The following is a 20373-nucleotide window of genomic DNA, read 5'->3' on the forward strand; positions in this document are numbered from 1 at the left end:
GACATTGGCCTTTTCATTGGATGTTGGCTGCGAGCGACACGACATCAAAATTTACCAATTAACAGAATGGGACATGACAGCCGGCTCCCCTGGGCTGGTTCTTCTTCTGCGTGCGCTAATGTCAACAAAATGGCCATCATTAGTCCTGGGTCTGCTAATGACTGTGTACACGGAGGGATGTGATTGGCTCTGGGCACCGTGTTTTGATGGGATGTTGAGTTCGCTGCTCCGTTGTTGCTCCAGCAAATGAGAGACGCCAATTAGCCGCATTTTAATGGTAGAGAGGGTGTTTTTTTTTTTTTATTGAAGCACAAAATTCCCGGTGACGTGCTTCCCCTGGAATCTGCAGCTGTCACTCAGAGCACAAGGGAATGAGATATTGAAAGAAAGGGGGGAGGAAAGGACTAAGGGCTAATTACATAGTTGACACCTCCTTCCACTGTCCTTTGCGAATACCTTTTTTCCACCGTCATTTCTCAACAGTGGCTTTGTTCCATTGTGCATCACCGTCTTAACATGTGCTTCTATCAGTTTATGGAAAGACACCTCTGTAATGGATGGGCGGAAGGTGCGACATGTGTAAAGCACAATGTTGTTTGTGAGATTTTTTCCACTGTAATTTCACATCAGCGGCTTTTGTTTGGGGACAAATTTACCGTCCTAACATGTGTTGTTGTCCAGGACGCAGCTTTTTTTTTAAGGCATAAATTGTTTGTCGTATGCAAAGAGCAAAACACAATGTTGTTTGTGTCGATCAATTTGCTGTGCCGACGCATACGAGAAAAGACAGATGGCTTAAATAAATCAAATGTGATGCAGGGACATGCCTCTTGTCTCTCCAAATGCCTCGGCGCAGCACACCAGCGGCTCCCCGGTGCGGTCGAGCTTTTCCACAAAATGAAAATCCCCCGTGATGGTTATTTATCTTTTTAAAAAAGTTCACAAACATAATTGAACTTAGCATTCACCATTATGGATGGTTATTCCAGGCGGGACAGCCTCTCGAGGCAATGCAAATAAGAGGAGGGCAGATAGCGAAGCGGGAGTATTTAATATACAGCACAACATGTATAATTGATGATAATGGCTGTGAAATATTGTGGAGATTTGGAGGGTGGGAGCTAATTTAATTGAATTCTTGGTGGAAGAAAAGCCCGAGCAGCGGCCTCCCGATAATGTGTCTTTTTAGAACGTGGCATACATTTAAGCCTTTAACGACCCATATTGGAAGTTATGCGAAAGCTGTCAAAAACCATCGAAGACCCCCTTTAGAGACGTCATCGAGGTGAAATGATAAGAGATGAGTGGATAAATCAGAAGCAGTGACAAGGTAATCAAACGGAGAAAGCCACATAAGTGGGTCCTGTCGAAAAATCGCCCGTCCCCGTAACGAGACGGCTTGACAGGCTGTCAGGTTTGAATGCTTTGAGTTCTGGTCATGCCGCATCTGTTATTTGGATCAAGGTTGACTTGCAGGGGATTAGCCTCTGTCAGCTTTATTTTCGGCGACACCACCGAGCCTCAGACTGCAGATTACTGCCCGGGGATGCTGATGGCCACTTGTGACTGGCTGCGGCACATTGCATTCCTGTCTTATCTGACACAGCCCAAGTTGCCCCTCTACAAGTGAGACAGATCCCTCGGCAAGCGAACAACCGCAGCGAGCCTTCATACATCGGTGGTTCTTGGACCGCGAGTCCCACAACGCTGCACCGGAGCAGACAGTTTGCTAAAGTCTCCTGGCTTTCAGTTCAACGGCTGCATTTAAACAAACGTGGGTAGAGCAGAGAGAATGCTAAACTTTGTTCCTATCACTACTTGCACTGACTCATTTGGAGGGAGAAACAACACTCAAGCTTCGTTATGGTGCGAGTCCTCGGAGGAGGCACTAATTACTGCATCTTTTCAAGAAGACAAAATGGAAGGAGATCAGGTTGGAATGTTATGGTGTCTGAGGTGTTAGGAGAGGATGTGTTGTCTCAGATGACATTTTACCATTAGAGAACCAGAAATGAGAAGTTTGCACTGAAATTGGCCTGTGAAGGGGATGATTCATCTTTTAAAAATAGATAAACTTGTGGTGCAGACCCAGAGCATTTGATTCAGGGCTGTGTGTAGCCAGTAGAGGTCAGTGAGCAGTGGAATGATGTGACCTTGATCAAAAACAAGGTGAGCCACCAAATTCTGGACTAAGGATTTCAATGTGCAGGAAGGGGGAGGCCTGCTAGATGGCAGCTTGAGGCAAGACCTAAGAAATGGCAAACTGAGTCAGGTACGACTTGGCTTTTGTCATGTTGTAAAGTGCAAAGTGGAAAAAGTCGCCACATGGTCTGGATTTCGACCAGGTTCCTCTCACACTTGCTTGTGGATGTGATCTTTATGATTGAGAGAGTTCAGTCTTGGAGATTTAGTTGAAGGTTGCATGTTTTTCTCGACGTGGCTCCGTCTGAGACGAGCAGAGGTCTGTGCCGAGATCACTTGGTGGGAGAGAGGTACACTTGGATATCGCCTGCGTATATAACATAAAGTTATATAACATTATCTCCATTAAATGCTGCTTATAATATTCTTGTCGAGAACAGGTACTGTAAATAGAACAACGTGTCCAAGGGCAACGTAGCTCTGCTTTTTATTACTAAACCCTGAATCATAGGAGGAAGGCAGTAAAGCATAGAGGGGGGGGGATGGGCTGTGAAACACAGAAACAATGAAGTGGAACAAATCCAACAGGCACACACACTTATCTCATTCCCTTCCCTGGCTGTTTTTTTTTTGTTCCCATTTTTGCTATCTTTCCCTATCTTAATGAGCACCACAGCTTTCTATGGAGGGCTGGTGCCAGCGTGATTACATCACAGGCAAGACACATACAGGGGAAGGAGGACGGGGTGACGGTGGGGGGGGGTGCGGGCCGAGCGATTAAGAGTGCTTAGACAGGCATGCTGATTCACAGAGTGTGAGCGAAGGAGCACCATCATGCTCGGGGGAAATGGCAGCGGCATCCATCATCTCCTCGGGACGGAGAACGTTAGGAGGGTTTCGTATTGGTGAATGTTTTTGACGCAGAGGAGCAGTCGAGACGCTGATCCCAGAACTAAGTCCATTTGACAGGAAGAGTGAGATTAATGGGCTTAAAGCTACAGGCTGCTACATCAGTATAATTTGAAATACAATTACATTAAAAAAAATTGTGCTTACAGTGAGTTTTCAATAGGTTTCGATAAGCAAATTGCTTGAATTCATCAATGGAACTTCCTATTATTCATGTTTTCAGTCCGGGGAATTAAGTAAAGCCAGTGTCCGGCGTAGTGGATTATTCACAGCTGCTCTCGAGACAGGACTCAACTATAATGAGCTTCAAGTACTGCAACCAGCTTGTGTGTAACATCACATGCGCTTGACACCGTGTTCAGAGGCAGTTGAACCTTTTTTCGAGAGTGACGCTCACGGGTCAGACCCACTGAACACTCCAGTCAAAGGTGTGCAGCTGTAATTGCTCGTCGGCCTGAGTTAACGCGTCTGGTCACGAAGTCGGTCTGCACGCCGGTCGGAGCCTGAGAGCTCGATTGCATAACCCAATCTCATTATTCAAAGGCGACCACATTAATAGGTGACCTTTCCATTTGTTTGCAGCGGTTGCTGCGTCATATTTTAATTTTAATCCTCTTAGTCGCGCTGTCTCAAACTCTTCAGCAGATCTAAACTCAAGTGTGTGTGTGTGTGTGTGTGTTTCAGTCGCACCTATCCATCGCTCTCCTTCATATTTGCATACAAGGTAATGTGACACTATCCACTTGTTCAGAGGTGGCAGCGGTTATAAGAGCAGGGTTTAATTGAACAAAGCCTGGGAGAGGAAGTCCCAGAGCAGCACCAGCAGAGCTCTCTGCTCCACCTGCGGGGAAGCGATTACCGAGCCACCGCGTAAAATGCACCGGCTCGGTGGAGGGTGCATCCGTGTCCGTGCTCCGTGTGAGCTCGGTAATAAAGCCAGCTCCTGCCGGGGGAGAGGAGCGGGGCCGCCTCATTCCCATGCGTGGTATGAAGGAGCAGGGAGACAGCAGGGGAGTCCCTGAGGTAATATAGAAGGAAACAGGCCATAGTGTGATTCTAATGGAGGGTACATTACTAGGGAGATGCTTCTCGCTGATGGCCACAATATGGTAAGACACCGTACTGCCAGATATAACATGGTGCGTTATAGAGCTCCTGGCCAAGCGAGGCTCGGCAGTGACTCCATTTCCTTGGCGTTATCTGAACACGAGCCTCGCATTCAGCGGGTGTGTCGAGGATGAGGTGTTGAGAGAGAGAAACTCACTGTATCATCCAGGAACTATCACCAATGTTCTATTTCTGCCCACACGAGGCACAGATTAGATAATCAAAATCTGAACATATTTCCGTGGAAATGTCAATGCACTTATTCCAGCTCAAAGGACTTCTCAGTGTCGGATCACAACACGTTCACATCAGTCACCCGCTGCAGCGTTCAGCCCCACACACACACACACACACACACACACACACACACACACACACACACGTATGCAGGATATCTGTCGCGGGCTGGCAACCGTCTTCACCAGAGAAGTGACTCACCTACACCAGATGTTCCTTAACGTGTCTGTCTGGTGATTATAGCTTGTTTCAGAGCTGCTGAGTGTTTGTCATGTAACAGCTAAACACACCTGGGACATAAAAGTGATGTTTCCTCGTCCACATAGTTTCCATTTGATCTGATTAGTTTGGTTTCACATGGGTACGTCCTGGCGTCGTCACCATTCTGGGCTGCGTCTACCTTCACTTGACATTGATTGATTGGTCTGTAGACTTAATCGCGTTTGACTTTGCAGTGTTGTTTATTCCACTTTTAACTCTTTTGAATAAAGTGCATTGGAAAAAGTGGTCTTTCCATTTGAACTGCCACTTTAATATCCCGGTATTGATATAAGCAAAATTGTAATATTGTCCGAGGATAAGACTGCTGGCAATCCTACAAATTGCTTCTGCTCCAAAAGTCCGAACTAGCCAGGAAAATGTTTTATACTGCCAATGATCCAAACCGTGGCTCAGTTTAATTTGGACTGAGACCCTCTTTTGGTTCAGACTAAACTGAAAAGTCCAAAGGTTCAGACCAAACAAGGTAATTGTGAAAGCGCCCTTGATTAGTGGAAACATAGCGGATGTTACTTAAAATATACTAAGACATTGCTCTAAGTGGGGAAGCAGATAACACCACAGCTTCTCCTCTCGTGAGAAGCTTGAATATGATTAGAAATATGGAAATCTGCTAATTAAAGCCGAATCAACACAGGATACGTGTTTGCAGGGTTTCTCAGTCTCCGCTCGGTTATTTGTGTGACATAAAAACGTTTAATGTGAAGTGAGAGGCAAAGATGGCGAGCGTCTGAGGTAGGTGGCGTGACGATGGTTGTTCAATCGAAGCTGCTACATGACAGGAGAAAATTGACTCATCTGCCGTGCGTTCCCGGTTCGCTCGAGGACGTTGTGCGCTCGCTGCTGGCTGAGTTTTTACATCCCAGAAGGCAGGTGATAGATTCCAGACAGGGTGGCCTCTCGACTGTCAGCCACGGTTACAGCTACACATGTAAGATCTTTCCATTGACCTGCATCTGTTAAAAATAAGTTGGCATCGGCTCTGGAAGGTTATTTGAATCAATGCTGCAGCCGAAGGCTGAAAGAAGCTCCCAGAATCTGAACGGATTCCTTTTTCTTTCTTTTTTTAACGTGGCAGCTTACGGTGAATGAGGAGTCGGCGGTTGAGGTGCCTCTCAGAGCGGCAGGGGTCGCGTGTACGGCTCCTTTTTCACAGACGTGCGTCGGAGGCTGCAACAGCAAAGTAGCTGCGGTATCAAGAGGCTGATCTGAGTATTCTCTGCAGCGGTGGGGGAGTAGCTGCACAGAGGGCACCTTAAAACCACACTCGGGCAACGCTGAGGATAATTCGCGGTAAATCAGTGTGTATATCATTTCTCTGAAGAGGCACCTGAAGGTCACGGGGGAAGAATTGTGGGCCGTTGTCAGGGCTGCAGACGGAAATAAGGAGGGAGCGGAGCAGCCACTCTGTTTTGATTTGGTTGACCGCATTAGACAGAAGACGAAAAGGGGTCTGACCAATACCTGTATTCATAACACCCCCGTCGCCCTGTTTTCAATCAATATGTGTGCATACACAAAGACACACAAACTCCTTCCCCTCGCCTGGCGCACAGTGGCACGTGGCCACCTACAGGTTCTCTGGGGAAACTCTTGAGCAGTCGACTCTGCAGATTATCACAGCTTGTTTTTCCACCCGCTTGGATGCCATTTCCTGCTCGTTAACTCTCCATTAACGCCGCTCGCCTCCTGCCCACTTAACACAAGCACTGCCGGAGAGGTCTGGGTTCGAGAGGCTTTGTCACACCTGCAAAGGAGGAGATGTGTTGGGCTGTAATTACATCCTTTCATTCCGGAGAATATTGGTTTTGACAGTCGGCTCCTTGAGTCATAACCTCGCGTTGGGTGTGCTTTTGTGGCCCCGGTGAGCTGTGTTGTCAGGGGGAAATAACTCCTGGTAGGCCTCTCAAGACAAATTGGTCCTATGGGTGAGGGGCAGAGATTAGCTGGGATTGCTAGAATTTAATGAACCTGGGAAACCTCCTCCTGGAGCCATGACCTCGAGAGTGGGAGGCTGAGTGATAAATGTTTGGTTCATGTCTGTGTCCAGTGCCTGCTCTGAGAAAAAACGCCTTTGAATAGAATTGGACTTTTTCCAGAACAGGCCACATCCACGCTGCCACACTTTAGTAGAATTTGGGAAACTTTGTTGGCTCCATTTTGCTTTGAAACAAACTGTGACATTTCCATAATATAGAACATAAACCCTGTGCAAATCACCCTGAAGCAGGAGCTCAGACATCCAGAATGAGCTTTAAGCAGAACGGCTGCTCTTTTCAGTTGAAAAACAGCCCGTTGTTTTCACCTGGATGCCTCTAAGGGGGTTTTCCCTTTTGGAGGTGCCCCCCTAGAGTCTACCCTCAGGTTGAGATCCAGGAGTGGGGGGGATTACATTTCATTTCTGGGCAGGGAACACCCCAGGATTAGCCAGGTAGAAGCTCTAGGCTCAGGGAGGAGGATGCCCCCTGTCATTGTGATCCAATACCCAAATAAATGGATGAATAAATGTTTTCCAACAATCTCTGTACAAGTATTTACACCGCAGGCATCTGTCGAGATCTATCCTTCGCCGTCTGATTCCTTTGAAGCCTCGAAAGTGAATGCAAATGTGTAATTATACTCCAGCTTTAGATCTGGATGGTTTTGATAGCCATGTTTCATCAGCACACTGGGACAGCGTGTCGCTTCGATGGTTATCGGGACCTTTTTCATTTCCTGCCAAACATTGCTTCCAATATTTGTGAATATACATTTTCCTGCGTGTGTATGTGGGGGGGGGGGGTCTGGATGCCTTGTCAGTAGTGACAGCTTATCTGTAAACTGTCGTTTTTTGAACATACACTTGGGATGAAACAGTATATACCGTAGCAGGATGTTAATCTGACATCGTCCAAATGGATGTAGGTGGAAAAAAGACTTTTCTTACCTGCCAACATTGATGTTTCACATTAAATCTCATCGGAACAGTTGCATTAACACATTCTTTCTCAATTTGCTGGCATCTGTTGTTTTTGTTTTGACTGTAGTCGGTTTGATCTTGAGCAAGGGAAGTAGTAATTTTCTTCTTTTTATTTTTAATACTTGCTTTTATCCATGAACTGAAAAACACCATTTGAGAGGAGCACAGAAAAGATCTGCACCCACTCGGTGTAATGTGGCGATGATAGCTTTTGCATTCCGGTCATGCTTCTCTGCAAACAGCAAGTAAACGAAGGCCTAACCCCACACGCTCCCACGGAGAGGCCCGGCAATGAAAATGCATGTAATCATCAGAAAGCAGGGGGCAGGTGCCCTGGGCTTTACCTTGGATCAGTGCTCAGAGGTGGGGAATAAGATTCTGGACACTAGGGAGGCGGCTAAATGCATCCACACAGCTGCCACATCTGAAAACAGTGTTTCTTACATTCATCCTCAAGGCTGCATCAACAGAAATGCAGCACCTGTTGACTGTCCGCAACAAAAGCAATGACCCCGCGCAGGTCGTTATTCAGCTTCAAATGAAAAGGCAAAGCAGGTATTGCCATTCAAGCAAAAAAAGGCAATAATTGTTTTTTTTGCACGGTGGACATCTGACCAGCGTGTGCGACAAAAGACAAAGCAAGGACATGAGTTGTAAAGAAAGGGGTGCGGCTCGGCCCTTTACCGTTTCCCAGAGGGCATAAGCAATTTTCAGCTCTAGTGAGCCAGCGCCAGGAATACGTAAGTCCGAACACTCAACAATACTCAAGCTCATTTATTCACTTCCTCCCATGGCAGTGACTGGCTTGTCTCATTTTTCTTTTCTTCTTCTAATACACTAAAAACAAAAAGGGGCAAATTCAGGATTGGTGGAAGGACGGTGACTGCGGCAAAACTATGACGTCAGGGACAAACTCATCATTTAATATTCTTTCCTCCGGGGATAATGATGGAGGCGTCACTCATGTTCGGATCGGGCTCCGTCGGATGCACCGGCACACAGTCGTACTGAGACTCGCAGGGAAGATCTGTGATTGATGGCTGCAGTTTGCTAAAAGTGCCACTGCTGCTCTCCCCAGGCGACGGCAACTGCACTCATGCTCAGCGGGCTGGAATGCCAGGATGTGTTACCAGTCAACACTGAAGTTGTTGGAATTTTTTTTTTTTTTCCTGTTCACTGTGTCTCAGCATATATAAGCAGGAATCCTTTCAGACGTACATACTCTGTCGGTTATGAATAAAATGTCAAGCGGAGTGATTTTTAGTCATATTTTATCTCCGTCAACATATTGATTAGCTGCTCTATTAACTTGCGTAAAATATCTTAATTGTAAAATACGTACGATAAACATTTCGCGCTGCTCGTCTCGAGGGTCTCTCCTATTCTTTTATTCAAAGCAAAATTATCTTTCACCACAGTTTCACGTTCTTTATTCTCGACTGTCACAAACACAAGTATCTGCATCACCTCCTGTACCCATTTCTGTAGAGGCTCTGTTCGCTGAAATCCATTTATTCCAATGGCTTTTATTGTGAAATGTTTTCAGGACCCTGAAGATGCAGCCTTTTTTTCTTCTTTCTGTCACAACAAAATGACATGTATTACATTATATTATAAATTCCGTGGCCATTCTCAAAGGCAAAACCCTTCTGCAGCAGGCACGTAGCAGACCCGCTCCCCATGTGAACAACTGACAGGGACAGCAGACCCAGTGCGTCCCGTGCATAAGAATCCATTGTGTGTGCGCATTGCCTTGTCTCAGGCAATATGTCGTTCTTACCGTAGTAAAACACTGCGAATTGAATGTGCCCTTGCTTTCCTGGAAGGCACACAAGTCTTTTTCCTGCAGTAGCTTCATGCTAACATGACTCAGTGTGTTGATGGAGGCTTTAGAGCCAACCACCGGCGTCCCGTGGGACCTTTTGAAAACCGCAGCTGTCCGCATTGAGCTAAAAAAGGGATTTGTGCATCTTTTAGCTGACTCCAGTCTGGGGGTGCAGCTTTTTGTGTGTGACGAGGCTTATTGCAGCAGGAGGTGGACAAAGAGCAGCGAGGGGAGTTAACTGCCTCCTCTGTGCTATGACCATCTACACTGATCCACTTTACTTTCTCTAATCCACTTGTCTCGAGCGAGCCACAAGTGTGTCCCATTGGTATTGTTGGTGTTTTTTTGAATATAAAATGGTGGACTTGAACATTTTACGGGGATTAGGCCAGCTTAGCTCCATGCCTAATGCAATGATTAGGGATTTCTGGCGCAGCAGATAAGTGAATGTTCTCTCGTTACTCAACTGTTTAAGACCTTAAGCTCGAAATGGCAAAGTCTTGGACAAGACAGCTCTCCGGCTGCAGTGGCGTGTCACCCGTAACACTTCATTAGCATTCAGGGCGATGCGTCACTTTCACAGTGTCTGACTTTCTTTAGATGGTCAACGGCCGATCTATTGTCCCCAAATCAAGTTGTATAAATGTCATCCAAGTTGTGACAATTTGAAATACTGAGGCGAAAAGAAAACAAAGTACAAGTATATTCGAATATAACCACACTGAAGGAACATGTGTAAAAAAATATATGCTTCACAGATTTGTGCTTTTAAAGCAATCGAGTCAAACAGATGTATTTTAAAATATACACCTCAGACCTAAAGTATTTCTCCGCACTTGAGTCTATTAATTCCAGAAATCTGTCTGTGGCTCACACATCTCGAGGAACCCTTCATCTTATCGACTTCACACTTGGCAAATGTCTTGTTAAGGTGTGATTTGGTCACACAATGCATTCATAATCAATAATTGAATCAAGAAGTGACTTAAGTGGGACTTAAGTTGTCGATCGTGACACTTGCTTGGTCACGAAAAGGTCAGCGCCGACTGATTCTCCAGTTCGGGGTTCTGCGTTCGGAGTGCGAGCTTCGCTGAACTTTGATTAAACAGGTGAACAGCTCTTTGTGCAGCAGCAGCAGCGGTGGAGCAGCTCCAGGGTTCAGCAGCAGGTCTTTACTTTGCAGTGGCTCAATTACTGCAGGTCACTGTAGCTGTAAAAGCTGCAAACAGGCCGTTTTAGAACGGTCACTGCACCAGTTCACTACAACTTCAACAAACTGTATTGATTCAGGTAATAAGTACAGAAGCAGAAGGATCCTTTAAAAAAGCTTTGATAATCCGTCCATTAATTATCTCTCCCAGCTGACATTGACACTACCATTCACAAACATTAACACCAATTTAGTTTTCACCAGCCTGATAATATTCACGTCAAACTGAGAAGTGACAGCATTTCGTGAACTCTGCACCACAGCAGCGTACAAGGCTGCAGGAGTCGTGTCCCAGCCGACGACGCGGAGCAGACGAACCTCACTCGTCCTAATATCAAAGCTCTGTGAAGCACAGAAACTGAGCAGTTTATGAATCAAAGCGAGGTTGTAGACACAGGCGAGTGTTTAAGGTTAAAAAACGAGAACTAGCGGGCCACTCTGGGATCAAAGGAATTTTCTAGTGCCGTACGAGGAGAATTTTTAAGTGCAAGTTGGAAATAGACCTTTTGAAGATAAAACGTCTGCTCCAATATTGTCAATAATTCCTTTTAAAGTTTTTACCGTGCTCTGGGTTGTGCGGATTCAGTGGTGGAGGGGAGGATTGATCTCGAAAGGCCCATCAGCTGCACTGAAGACAGCCAGCAAAGGTGTTTTTAACACATAAATGAACTTCCTGTGCCTGTTTTGCGGTTCCAGGCTCAACTTTTTGGCTCAAACTCTGTATTTGGAAACACTTTTTAAACCAAAATGAATCATTTTAATGAACTCGTTTGTCCAGAGAGGAAATAACATCTTCCCCTCCACTGATTTTAGTTTGAAAGTAATTGTGTTTTATCTGCGTTGAGAAAATCGATGTGACATCCTCATTTCACTTGTTTCCTTATGTTCACACCTCATTTTTCATTAATGTGCACTTAATGGGTTTTTTCTAACAAAGTAGGGGTTTGAAGGAAATGTGTTATTTATGCTTATCTGTGTGCACTAAAATGTGTCGCTCTTATTTAATGGGTTTTTAGACGAGCTAAAAACTGATGTAACACAAACACTTCACATACTAATGGTTAGTAGATGAATATATTGATATTTTAGAATGAACCCCTGCGTCATTAATATCAAACCCCTGACATCATTTGTTAAGCATATTGAATATATTCCAGATGTTCTCCGGGGTGCCCGAGGCTGAGGAGGGAGATGAGGGGTCATTTGCTATGCAAGGGGTCGGTAGTTTGATCCCCGGCTTGTCCAAAGTGTCCTTTTGGCAAGATACTGAGACCCAAATGTCCCCTGACAGCCGAACTAATACAGTATGAACGGTGCGTGATAGAAAAAGCTCTGTGTATGAATGCGACGTGTTTGAGTGGTTGGTTGATAAGACTGGAAAAGCACAATATAAACAGTCAAGTCCATTCGCTTGACTTCTGCGCAGAGAAGAGAGAGGGTCGAGATATTTCTGAGTGGAATTCAGTCACATAATCTTCACATCCCTCTATTGTACATGCAATGAAAGATTCTTGAGATGACTAAAAACCCTGAAGCCGACACAGTCCTCCTCACAATTCTCCTCTTCTCTTTTGTTTCTCTCTCCTTGTAGGTGCCATCTGAGTAGGAGGTGGCAACAAAAGACCAAATGCCATGGATGTATTCAATTTCACCTACTGGAATGCCTCCGAAGGCAATGACACAGAAGTCGTGGAAGAGAGCGAGAGCGCCTACAAGACTGTGGAGGTGGTGTTCATCGTGCTGGTGGCCGGCTCCCTCAGCTTGGTCACAGTCATTGGAAATATCCTGGTCATGCTTTCCATCAAAGTTAACCGGAACTTACAGACCGTCAACAACTACTTTTTGTTCAGTCTCGCATGCGCTGACCTAATTATCGGACTGTGCTCCATGAACTTGTACACAGTCTACATAGTGATAGGCTACTGGCCCCTGGGGCCCGTGGTGTGCGATCTGTGGTTGGCCTTGGACTATGTTGTCAGCAACGCATCTGTCATGAATCTCCTCATCATAAGCTTTGACAGATATTTCTGTGTCACCAAGCCCCTCAGCTACCCGGTCAAAAGGACCACCAAGATGGCAGGGATGATGATCGCTGGAGCCTGGGTCCTGTCCTTCATCCTCTGGGCGCCCGCCATTCTCTTCTGGCAGTTCATCGTTGGTGGGAGGACGGTTCCGGAGAGAGAGTGCTACATCCAGTTCTTCTCGAACGCCGCCGTCACATTCGGGACCGCCATTGCCGCCTTTTACCTGCCGGTCATCATCATGATTCAGCTCTACTGGCAGATCTCCAGGGCAAGCAAGAGTCGTGTGAAGAAGGATAACCGCAAGCCGTCAGGAGCCACCGCCGAACCCCTGTCACCTGGCCAGAGGAGGAACAACACGCCAAAACCCAACAACAACAACGTACCAGTGGAGGTGGCGGAGCGTTCCCAGACCCACAATTCTGACGCTGGGGCCCACGAGCATGATGGGAAACTGCAAAATGGTAAAGGACCCTCCTCAAATGCCGAGGGAGAAACCGAAGGTGATGAAGGGGCAAGAGAGAATTGTGCTCCTGGAGAGGAGAAGGAGAGCTCCAACGACTCCACATCCGGGAGTGCGGCCGCGTCCAATCAGAGGGAGGAGGAGGTGGTGCCGTCCACAGCCAACTCCAGCCTCGAGACGAGCCAACCACCCCCACGTCAGCGAGCCAAGGCGGGGGTGTCCAAGCTGACCTGCATCAAGATCAAGACCAAATCACCCAAGAGTGACTGCTACACGCCGTCCAACGCCACCGTCGAGATCGTGCCGGCCTCCGAGCGGCAGAATCACGTGGCGCGAAAGATCGTAAAGATGACGAAGCAGCCTCCCAAGAAGAAGAAGGCGCCGCCGTCACGGGAGAAAAAAGTGACCCGCACCATCATGGCCATCCTGGTCGCTTTCGTAGCCACCTGGACTCCTTACAATGTGATGGTGCTCATCAACACCTTCTGCTCCAGCTGCATCCCCAACACAATGTGGACTATCGGTTACTGGCTGTGCTACATCAACAGCACCATCAACCCGGCCTGCTACGCTCTGTGCAACGCCACGTTCAAAAAGACATTCAAACACCTTCTCCTCTGCCAATACAAGAATATTAGGTCAGCCAGATAAACACGGGCCACATGGGAGGAAGGAGTTGTGCATGTGTGCGTGAAGGTGGGTGTGTGTGTGTGTGTGTGTGTGTTCATGCCATCCATGTTTATGTGCGTCTGTGATAGGGGGGTTTGTGCGCATGATGATGAAGCGTATCTTTAAAATTACTTTCCACCATTTTATCTTTAGTTCACCACTTTCTCTCTCTCAATAACCGGTTGTAGCACTCGACACAAATTCAACTGACGCCAGTTGCGTTGAGACGTGTTGTGCAGAAGCAGCGTAGATGAAGACGGTTGTGGGAAAAATAGAAGCAGTAGTATCCAGAGTTGTCAATCCACAACAACGAGGGTGTGTATAGCAGAGAGCACTCGGGAGTGACGCCGATGAAAGGGATTTAAAAACATAAAAAAAGCGGAGGAAGATCTGTGCCGTACAAAAAACAAGAAAACTTCAACACTGGGAAAATAGGGCTGACTGAATTTACAAACCTCAACAGTTTGAACTTCAGTAAAGATACCTGTAGATACCTGTACATATCAGTGTATACTCTTATCTGTGTGTGTGCACATGTGGGTGTGTGCAGGCTCTGAGCACAGGCGTGCACACACACGTGCGCGCCCGTCTGCCTGCCTTCTTTCTGTGCGTCTGTGATCGCCATCACCACCATGACACCTCCAACCAGCAGCAGGGAGAATAGTTACGAGGCAGCTCGCGTAGTTTTGCCTCCGACGCGGTCACATTAAGTCTCGGAAGGCGAAAAAGTTCCCATCAACACGCAGCAGATGTAGAAATGTATCAGAGCAGCACTTGTCAGCTCTGCACAGCGGTGGGACCAACAGCGAGAGATGAATTTGAATTTAAAGTTTGTGCCAAATTCCACATAAAAAACAAAATCTGTAACTTCTCACGTTCTTCTGCAGACAGATAAGTAGCAAGTCTTTTGACCAGGTTTTGAAAAATGTCTGCCTCGACCCAAAAACCATCGAGGGGAAAGCAATTTTGTTTGTGCTCACAGATTTGAAAATATGACATTTTCAGCAGTGTCCTGGTTACATAACCTCACTGAGCACATGTATTGGTACAAACTTCCAAACAGGCTTTTTGAACAGTGGACAGTCAGAAAGTGTTTTTATTGTGTGTGATTATAAATTAGAATTTAACATGCATGCAGGATATTGATCCACACTTTGCGGTACAGTATTTATTCATAGGGGAAAGATTATGCTGCAAATACCATCAGATGAGTCCTTGTTTTTGTCCCAACTTCAACGGATTAGTCCAACATTATGGAACATACCATTATTCACTCTCTTCCCAAGAGTTAGATGAGAGGATTGATACCACACACGACTATAATCATGAAGCTTGGGCCTGGGGGCTGTTAGCTTAGCTTAGCATAGAGACTGAGGGAAGAAAGAATTAAACAACAGTCCCCTTATGAAACCACATTTAAATTCACATGATCCAGATTTAGTTTTTGGGATCTGCACCAAACTACACTCACTCTCAGATCTCCGTCCCCTAAATATGCCTGATTTTTGTTTCATAAAGATCCGTGAATCATTCAGAGAAATCAAGAAAAATGGTAAAGAGAGGATTTTTAAAAAGAACACTATCCTTTCAGGGACGGGGATGAAAACATAAACCTCCTTGGCCGAGTTAACAACAGACGGAACTACATCACAAAATGTGGATTGTTCAGTGACACTCTTTCCTCTGCACAGCCTCACTTCAGCTCGTGCGACCGCTGACAGGACATCTGCTTGTGTCATTAAGATATCTTGCTGTCCAGTGGTTCCTCCCTGCGAGGAGCCGTCAGGGAGCGAAGCAGGGAAACAGGTGGTCGGAGCTCAGAGCTGTGGGAAGGCCTCGTTTTTTAATTTCTCTTTTTTTGGTGTGTGTGTGTGTGTGGCTTAGTGAGGGATGTGATTTGATCCTGGTGATTAGTGGATTGATGCCACAGTGTGTACTGATGAAGACTGTGTGTGTGAGAGTGTGTGTGTGTGTGTGTGTGCGTGCGCTCCAAGACTGGAGTTTACTTCTGATCACAGGTTGGCACCTCGTGATTTGATTAAAGGGCTAATTCTGCGTCTTACCATGTGTTTGTGAACCATCTCCTTTCTATGTTTAAAAAATGCATGAGAGTTAATTCATTTAAACGTGATAAACAATCCATATTCTTAGATTAAAAGTCGTAAATAGTTTCATTTAAAAAAAAAAGAAAAAAAAAGAAATGAGAAAATATAAATTTACTGTGAGACATGTTCCGTGTGTTCATGCACGTCATCCATCATTTCACACTATTAGACGATTCCCCGTTACGTTAATGTACGCTCATCAGCTGGAGTGATGAATATGCAGGAGCTGTGCGTTGTCGCAGCACCTGATGGGGAGGGGGGGGGGGTGCCTCTCGGAGCTCCTCAAGGCCTCCTCCTCCTCAACGAGAGATCTGGGACAGATCCTATAATGAAAAGTCACCATGAGGCTGATCAGATTACGGGACGACGTGGAACACCTACATCTGAGATTAAACACGGCCCATTACACGCTCAGCTTGCGTCGTGCACGCTCGGCATCCCCCACATGCCCCACTTTGTGCTCGGCTCGGTCCCGATCCTGTTACCATCTCATTCGAGTTCATGAAATGCAAATTTGACATATACATTCATTAGCTCCTTCTATAATTAATTCTGTGTCTTTGTCCTGCAGTTATTATGCTGTAGCACCATTATACACTGTGCAGATCCTGTATGTGCAGAGTTGTGCAGGATAAACATCCATGCATTCAAATTACACATCTGTAACACACACACACGGCATTTAAATGTATTTGCTTGCAACCTGCAGCTAAAAGCTAAATCTAGAAGGTCTGGATGCTAAATACAGGAGCTCTCACGTGTAGCTGTGCATCAGTGAGGGAAGAAGGATTCAAGTCGCAATATCACAATGTTAGAAAAAGTAAAAACAAACTGCAGTGATTTGATTTAAATGCACATATGGGAAATTTTCAAGCAAGTGAAGAATAATTCCTCGATCCGCCCATTGTTTCGGATCCACACCAAAACTTAAAGGGTTCTTTTCTGACCCATACCGGATCCTACCACCAGGTTTCATGGTTATTTGTTTTGTAGTTTTTGCAAGATCCTGCTAATAAACAGACAAACAGATGAAAAGATAACTTCTTCTAATCTGTAGTTTGATCCGATTTGACTCCTCCTGCTACTCCAGCATCAGATCTTTATACAAACTTATCTAAAATCTGATTGGTGCTCCGTAGAGTTGACACCCCAGATTCAAATGGTGCAATAATTGGATTTTATAGAGAGAAACAACAAATTCATTAATATGAAAATGAGTCGGTCAAACCTCTAAAGTGTAAGTACAATACTGGTGAACTTCATTTCCTTCAACCACTGGTGCACGTTCATGGACGCTCTGTATTTTATCAGTTTCAGCAGGAACTCGGGCGTCCGTCCAAGTTGAGCGTCCGACCATCCGTCACGGTGATAAGTGGAGCCGTGTCTGTTTGACATCTGTCACACGTCTCAGTCGTGGGCAAAGAGCCTCCCAGAATATCTGATTAATCTCTTTGCTAAGCCGTCGTGTGAGTGATGCCAGCAGGAGAGTAAGTGGCTCGCAGCTCGAGCGCTGGTCCGGGGGTCCGGGGGTCTGAGCAGCTGCTCGGGTGTTTGATGGAAGGCGATGGCACTTTATCACCTCCAGGAATGGGAAACAGGCGAGATGCATCTTAGAAAAAACACCACAAGTGCTCCCTGTGGTTATCTGCATGCCATTCACTCTGAGCAACAGGAGCAAAGTTCCCGTAAAGCGCTCGCCTCGCCCCTCCCCCCCCGCTCTTCTTGTCGAACAGATGAGAACAAAACGGCGTTTGTGTATCAGGTGTTTCTTTTGTGTTGCAAACCGGGGGGGAAGTGGGTGATAGGAGAGAACGTGGGCTTATAATAGAACGAGAGAGCGGTGACAGTGAAAGCTGTCATGCATGAGAGGGGAGGACGCCGGCTGATAGACCCCAAGGTGTCCGTATGAAACGGATAATCTTGGCTTTGTAGTCATGGTGACGGAGGGAGGGAGGATGGAGCGGGGGGGGGTTGTGTGCCGGTAACTAAATCCGAGAGGTTCGGGCCTGCGTGTGGAACCATGTTTGGAGAAGTCGCAGCCGTTCGGGTGCAGGTCAGCCAAGGGTCCCGCCGCAGGAATCTGAGCGTCCCAGACGAAAACCTGCCGCCGGGTGTAAACACGGCGCGACACGGCGCTGTTTACCGTCCCTCCAGCTCTTTTATTGCATCTCATTTCACACTGTGCACACCGGTTTCCACAGTTTTAATACCATCATAACACATTTTTTACAAGCCAAATGCATTCCTGTGCACGTGCAGGGGCGTCCATCCCCCATTGTTCATACCACGACTTCAACCTCCATGGATCACAATGTGCCGTCAGAGCTAGTTGGGCTCCTCTTCACACGGCTTATGTCAAAGGGCTACGCTCCCGTTTTCTACGGAGCACATATGACATATAAGGTTTATCAGAGATTTACTTCAGAATGAAGGTTTGTCTCCTCGACAGCAGCCTGTCGACGCTGTGAGAGGTTTGTTGGAGATGGAGAAGTATGTAGAAAAATATATATATCGCCAGATTGTACAGAGCAATTTGCAGTGCCTTACCTGGAGTGACGTAAACAAGTTGCTCTTCTATCCTGAAATCCCCCTCCCCCGTCCTCTCTCGTGTGTGTGTGTGTGTGTGTGTGTGTGTGTGTGTGTGTGTGTGTGTGTGTGTGTGTGTGTGTGTGTGTGTGTGTGTGTGTGTGTGTGTGTGTGTGTGTGTGTGTGTGTGTGTGTGTGTGTGTGTGTGTGTGTGTGTGTGTGTGTGTGTGTGAGCGCGAGAGATTCAGCCTTCCTAAATTATTATCACAATTATTTCTTTTTCTTTTAGTTTCTCAGCTCTGAGCTCCCATTACTGTAATTTTCCCCATCTCCAGAGCCCCACTGGCTGATTGCAGAGGCGATGGAAGTTTGGATTTGAACAATCTAACAATCATCATCATCTCGAAGCCTTTTTCAAATCATTTTCTCCCCGAAAAAAAACCCAAACGGTGTACAGTCACAGCAGAGACGTGGTTTTAAAGCTATCCTGCAGGCAAGGCAGGCAATTCTGGTGATTTGTTTCTTTTACCGTCATGTGTGTGTGTGTAGCGTGTGTGTGTGTGAGAGAGAGAGAGTGTGTTGTCAAATGGGAAATTGTGCTTTTTCATGTCTGTCATTATACTGAGATCAGTGCCGTCATTTTGTTTTGTGTGTGTGTGTGTGTGTTCTTACTATTTTCCAAATGGCATCCTCAGCATGAAGGCATCAGATTGGACAAACTACCATGGCACACATCAGGGAAAGATGCACACGGGGTTTTGATTGTCTGCTCCTCCGCCATCTTCACACAGTTCTTTCTTTAGCAACAAGCTTCCAAAGACTCACTTTAGAAACAGACACAGCTTTGACGTGGTTCCTGGATTTCATACAAATACATTATATTGTACATTTTCTATCACGTTTTTTATATAAAAAGTCTCCTTCCTTTTTTCTCATTGTAAAAAGTACAAAATGTATTATTGAAGATTGGAGTATTATCAGTGTACAGCCAGAGAGTTGATTTTTTTGTTTTAGAAATGAATTATTTAAAGATGAATATGAAAATTGTGGGGTTTTGAAAGTGATTATAATGGTAGGAAATATAAATGTGTGCGTTTCCGGAGGGGTGATTTGCTCGGATGTGGATTTCCTGCCTTTGCGACACGAGCGACTGGATCCAGACGTTTAAGCTTCGGAGCGTTTCAGGCGACTTCCACAAGTGACGTCTGCCGCCAGAGAAGAAGAAAACAGATCTGAGAGGAGGACGGAACATAAAACCAGAGGCAGGGGCTGGACTTTTTTGTTTTTTCATTTTTATTCCACCTGTAAATTTGACGAAAGAAGCTGCCCGCCTGCTTCCAACTTCATAACGTTTGCAATTTTAACTTTTTTTTTTTTATCTTCTTTGACCTCGTCTGAACTTTAAAGGGTCACACGTGGATTTACAACGAAAATCGGCAAACAACAAAAAAAATAAAAATATGTAAAAATAAAAAAAAAACGGAAAAATCTGTAGCCTGCTGCAAGTGTTAAATGTAACATACACGTGTTCATCTTTCATTTACTTCTGTACGTAGGTGTTCATTGTGGATTCACTCACTGTGGCTTCTCTCGCAATAGGAAAAAAATAAATCGAAGTCTATTGTTTGCTTTGTATATAAGATAACACATTATATGTAATTCGGATGCGGTACATTTGAAATGTACATACACGTGTTTAATAGCTACTATCTGAATGTTTAACCCCCCTCTCCCCTTCCCCCACAAAGACTCCCCCCATTTATTCTCCTCTCCCCTCCTCCCACTATGATACTTCCTGTACAGTAAAACAACGGTATTGATTTTCCCTTTTTAAAATGCATTCTTGATTATCCTGTTCTGGACAATGAGCCTGAGTGTTTTACGACCACCGAAAACACCTGCGACGCCGTAAGATGAACTG

At 45.8% G+C, this 20373-nt stretch overlaps 1 protein-coding gene across 1 annotated transcript in view; it reads left to right on the forward strand.

Moving 5' to 3' along the window:
• The window catches only part of chrm2a (cholinergic receptor, muscarinic 2a), a 67925-nt gene extending 49287 nt beyond the window's left edge, over window positions 1-18638 (forward strand). The window contains exon 3 of the mRNA XM_035148079.2: window positions 12260-18638. Within this exon, the coding sequence (XP_035003970.1) occupies window positions 12301-13803 (1503 nt within the window). The 5' untranslated portion in view covers window positions 12260-12300 and the 3' untranslated portion in view covers window positions 13804-18638. The remainder of the gene's footprint in view (window positions 1-12259) is intronic.
• The last annotated feature ends 1735 nt before the right edge of the window (window positions 18639-20373 follow it).

This window comes from Hippoglossus stenolepis, chromosome 22 (genome assembly GCF_022539355.2).
Source record: "Hippoglossus stenolepis isolate QCI-W04-F060 chromosome 22, HSTE1.2, whole genome shotgun sequence".
Taxonomy (NCBI): domain Eukaryota; kingdom Metazoa; phylum Chordata; class Actinopteri; order Pleuronectiformes; family Pleuronectidae; genus Hippoglossus; species Hippoglossus stenolepis.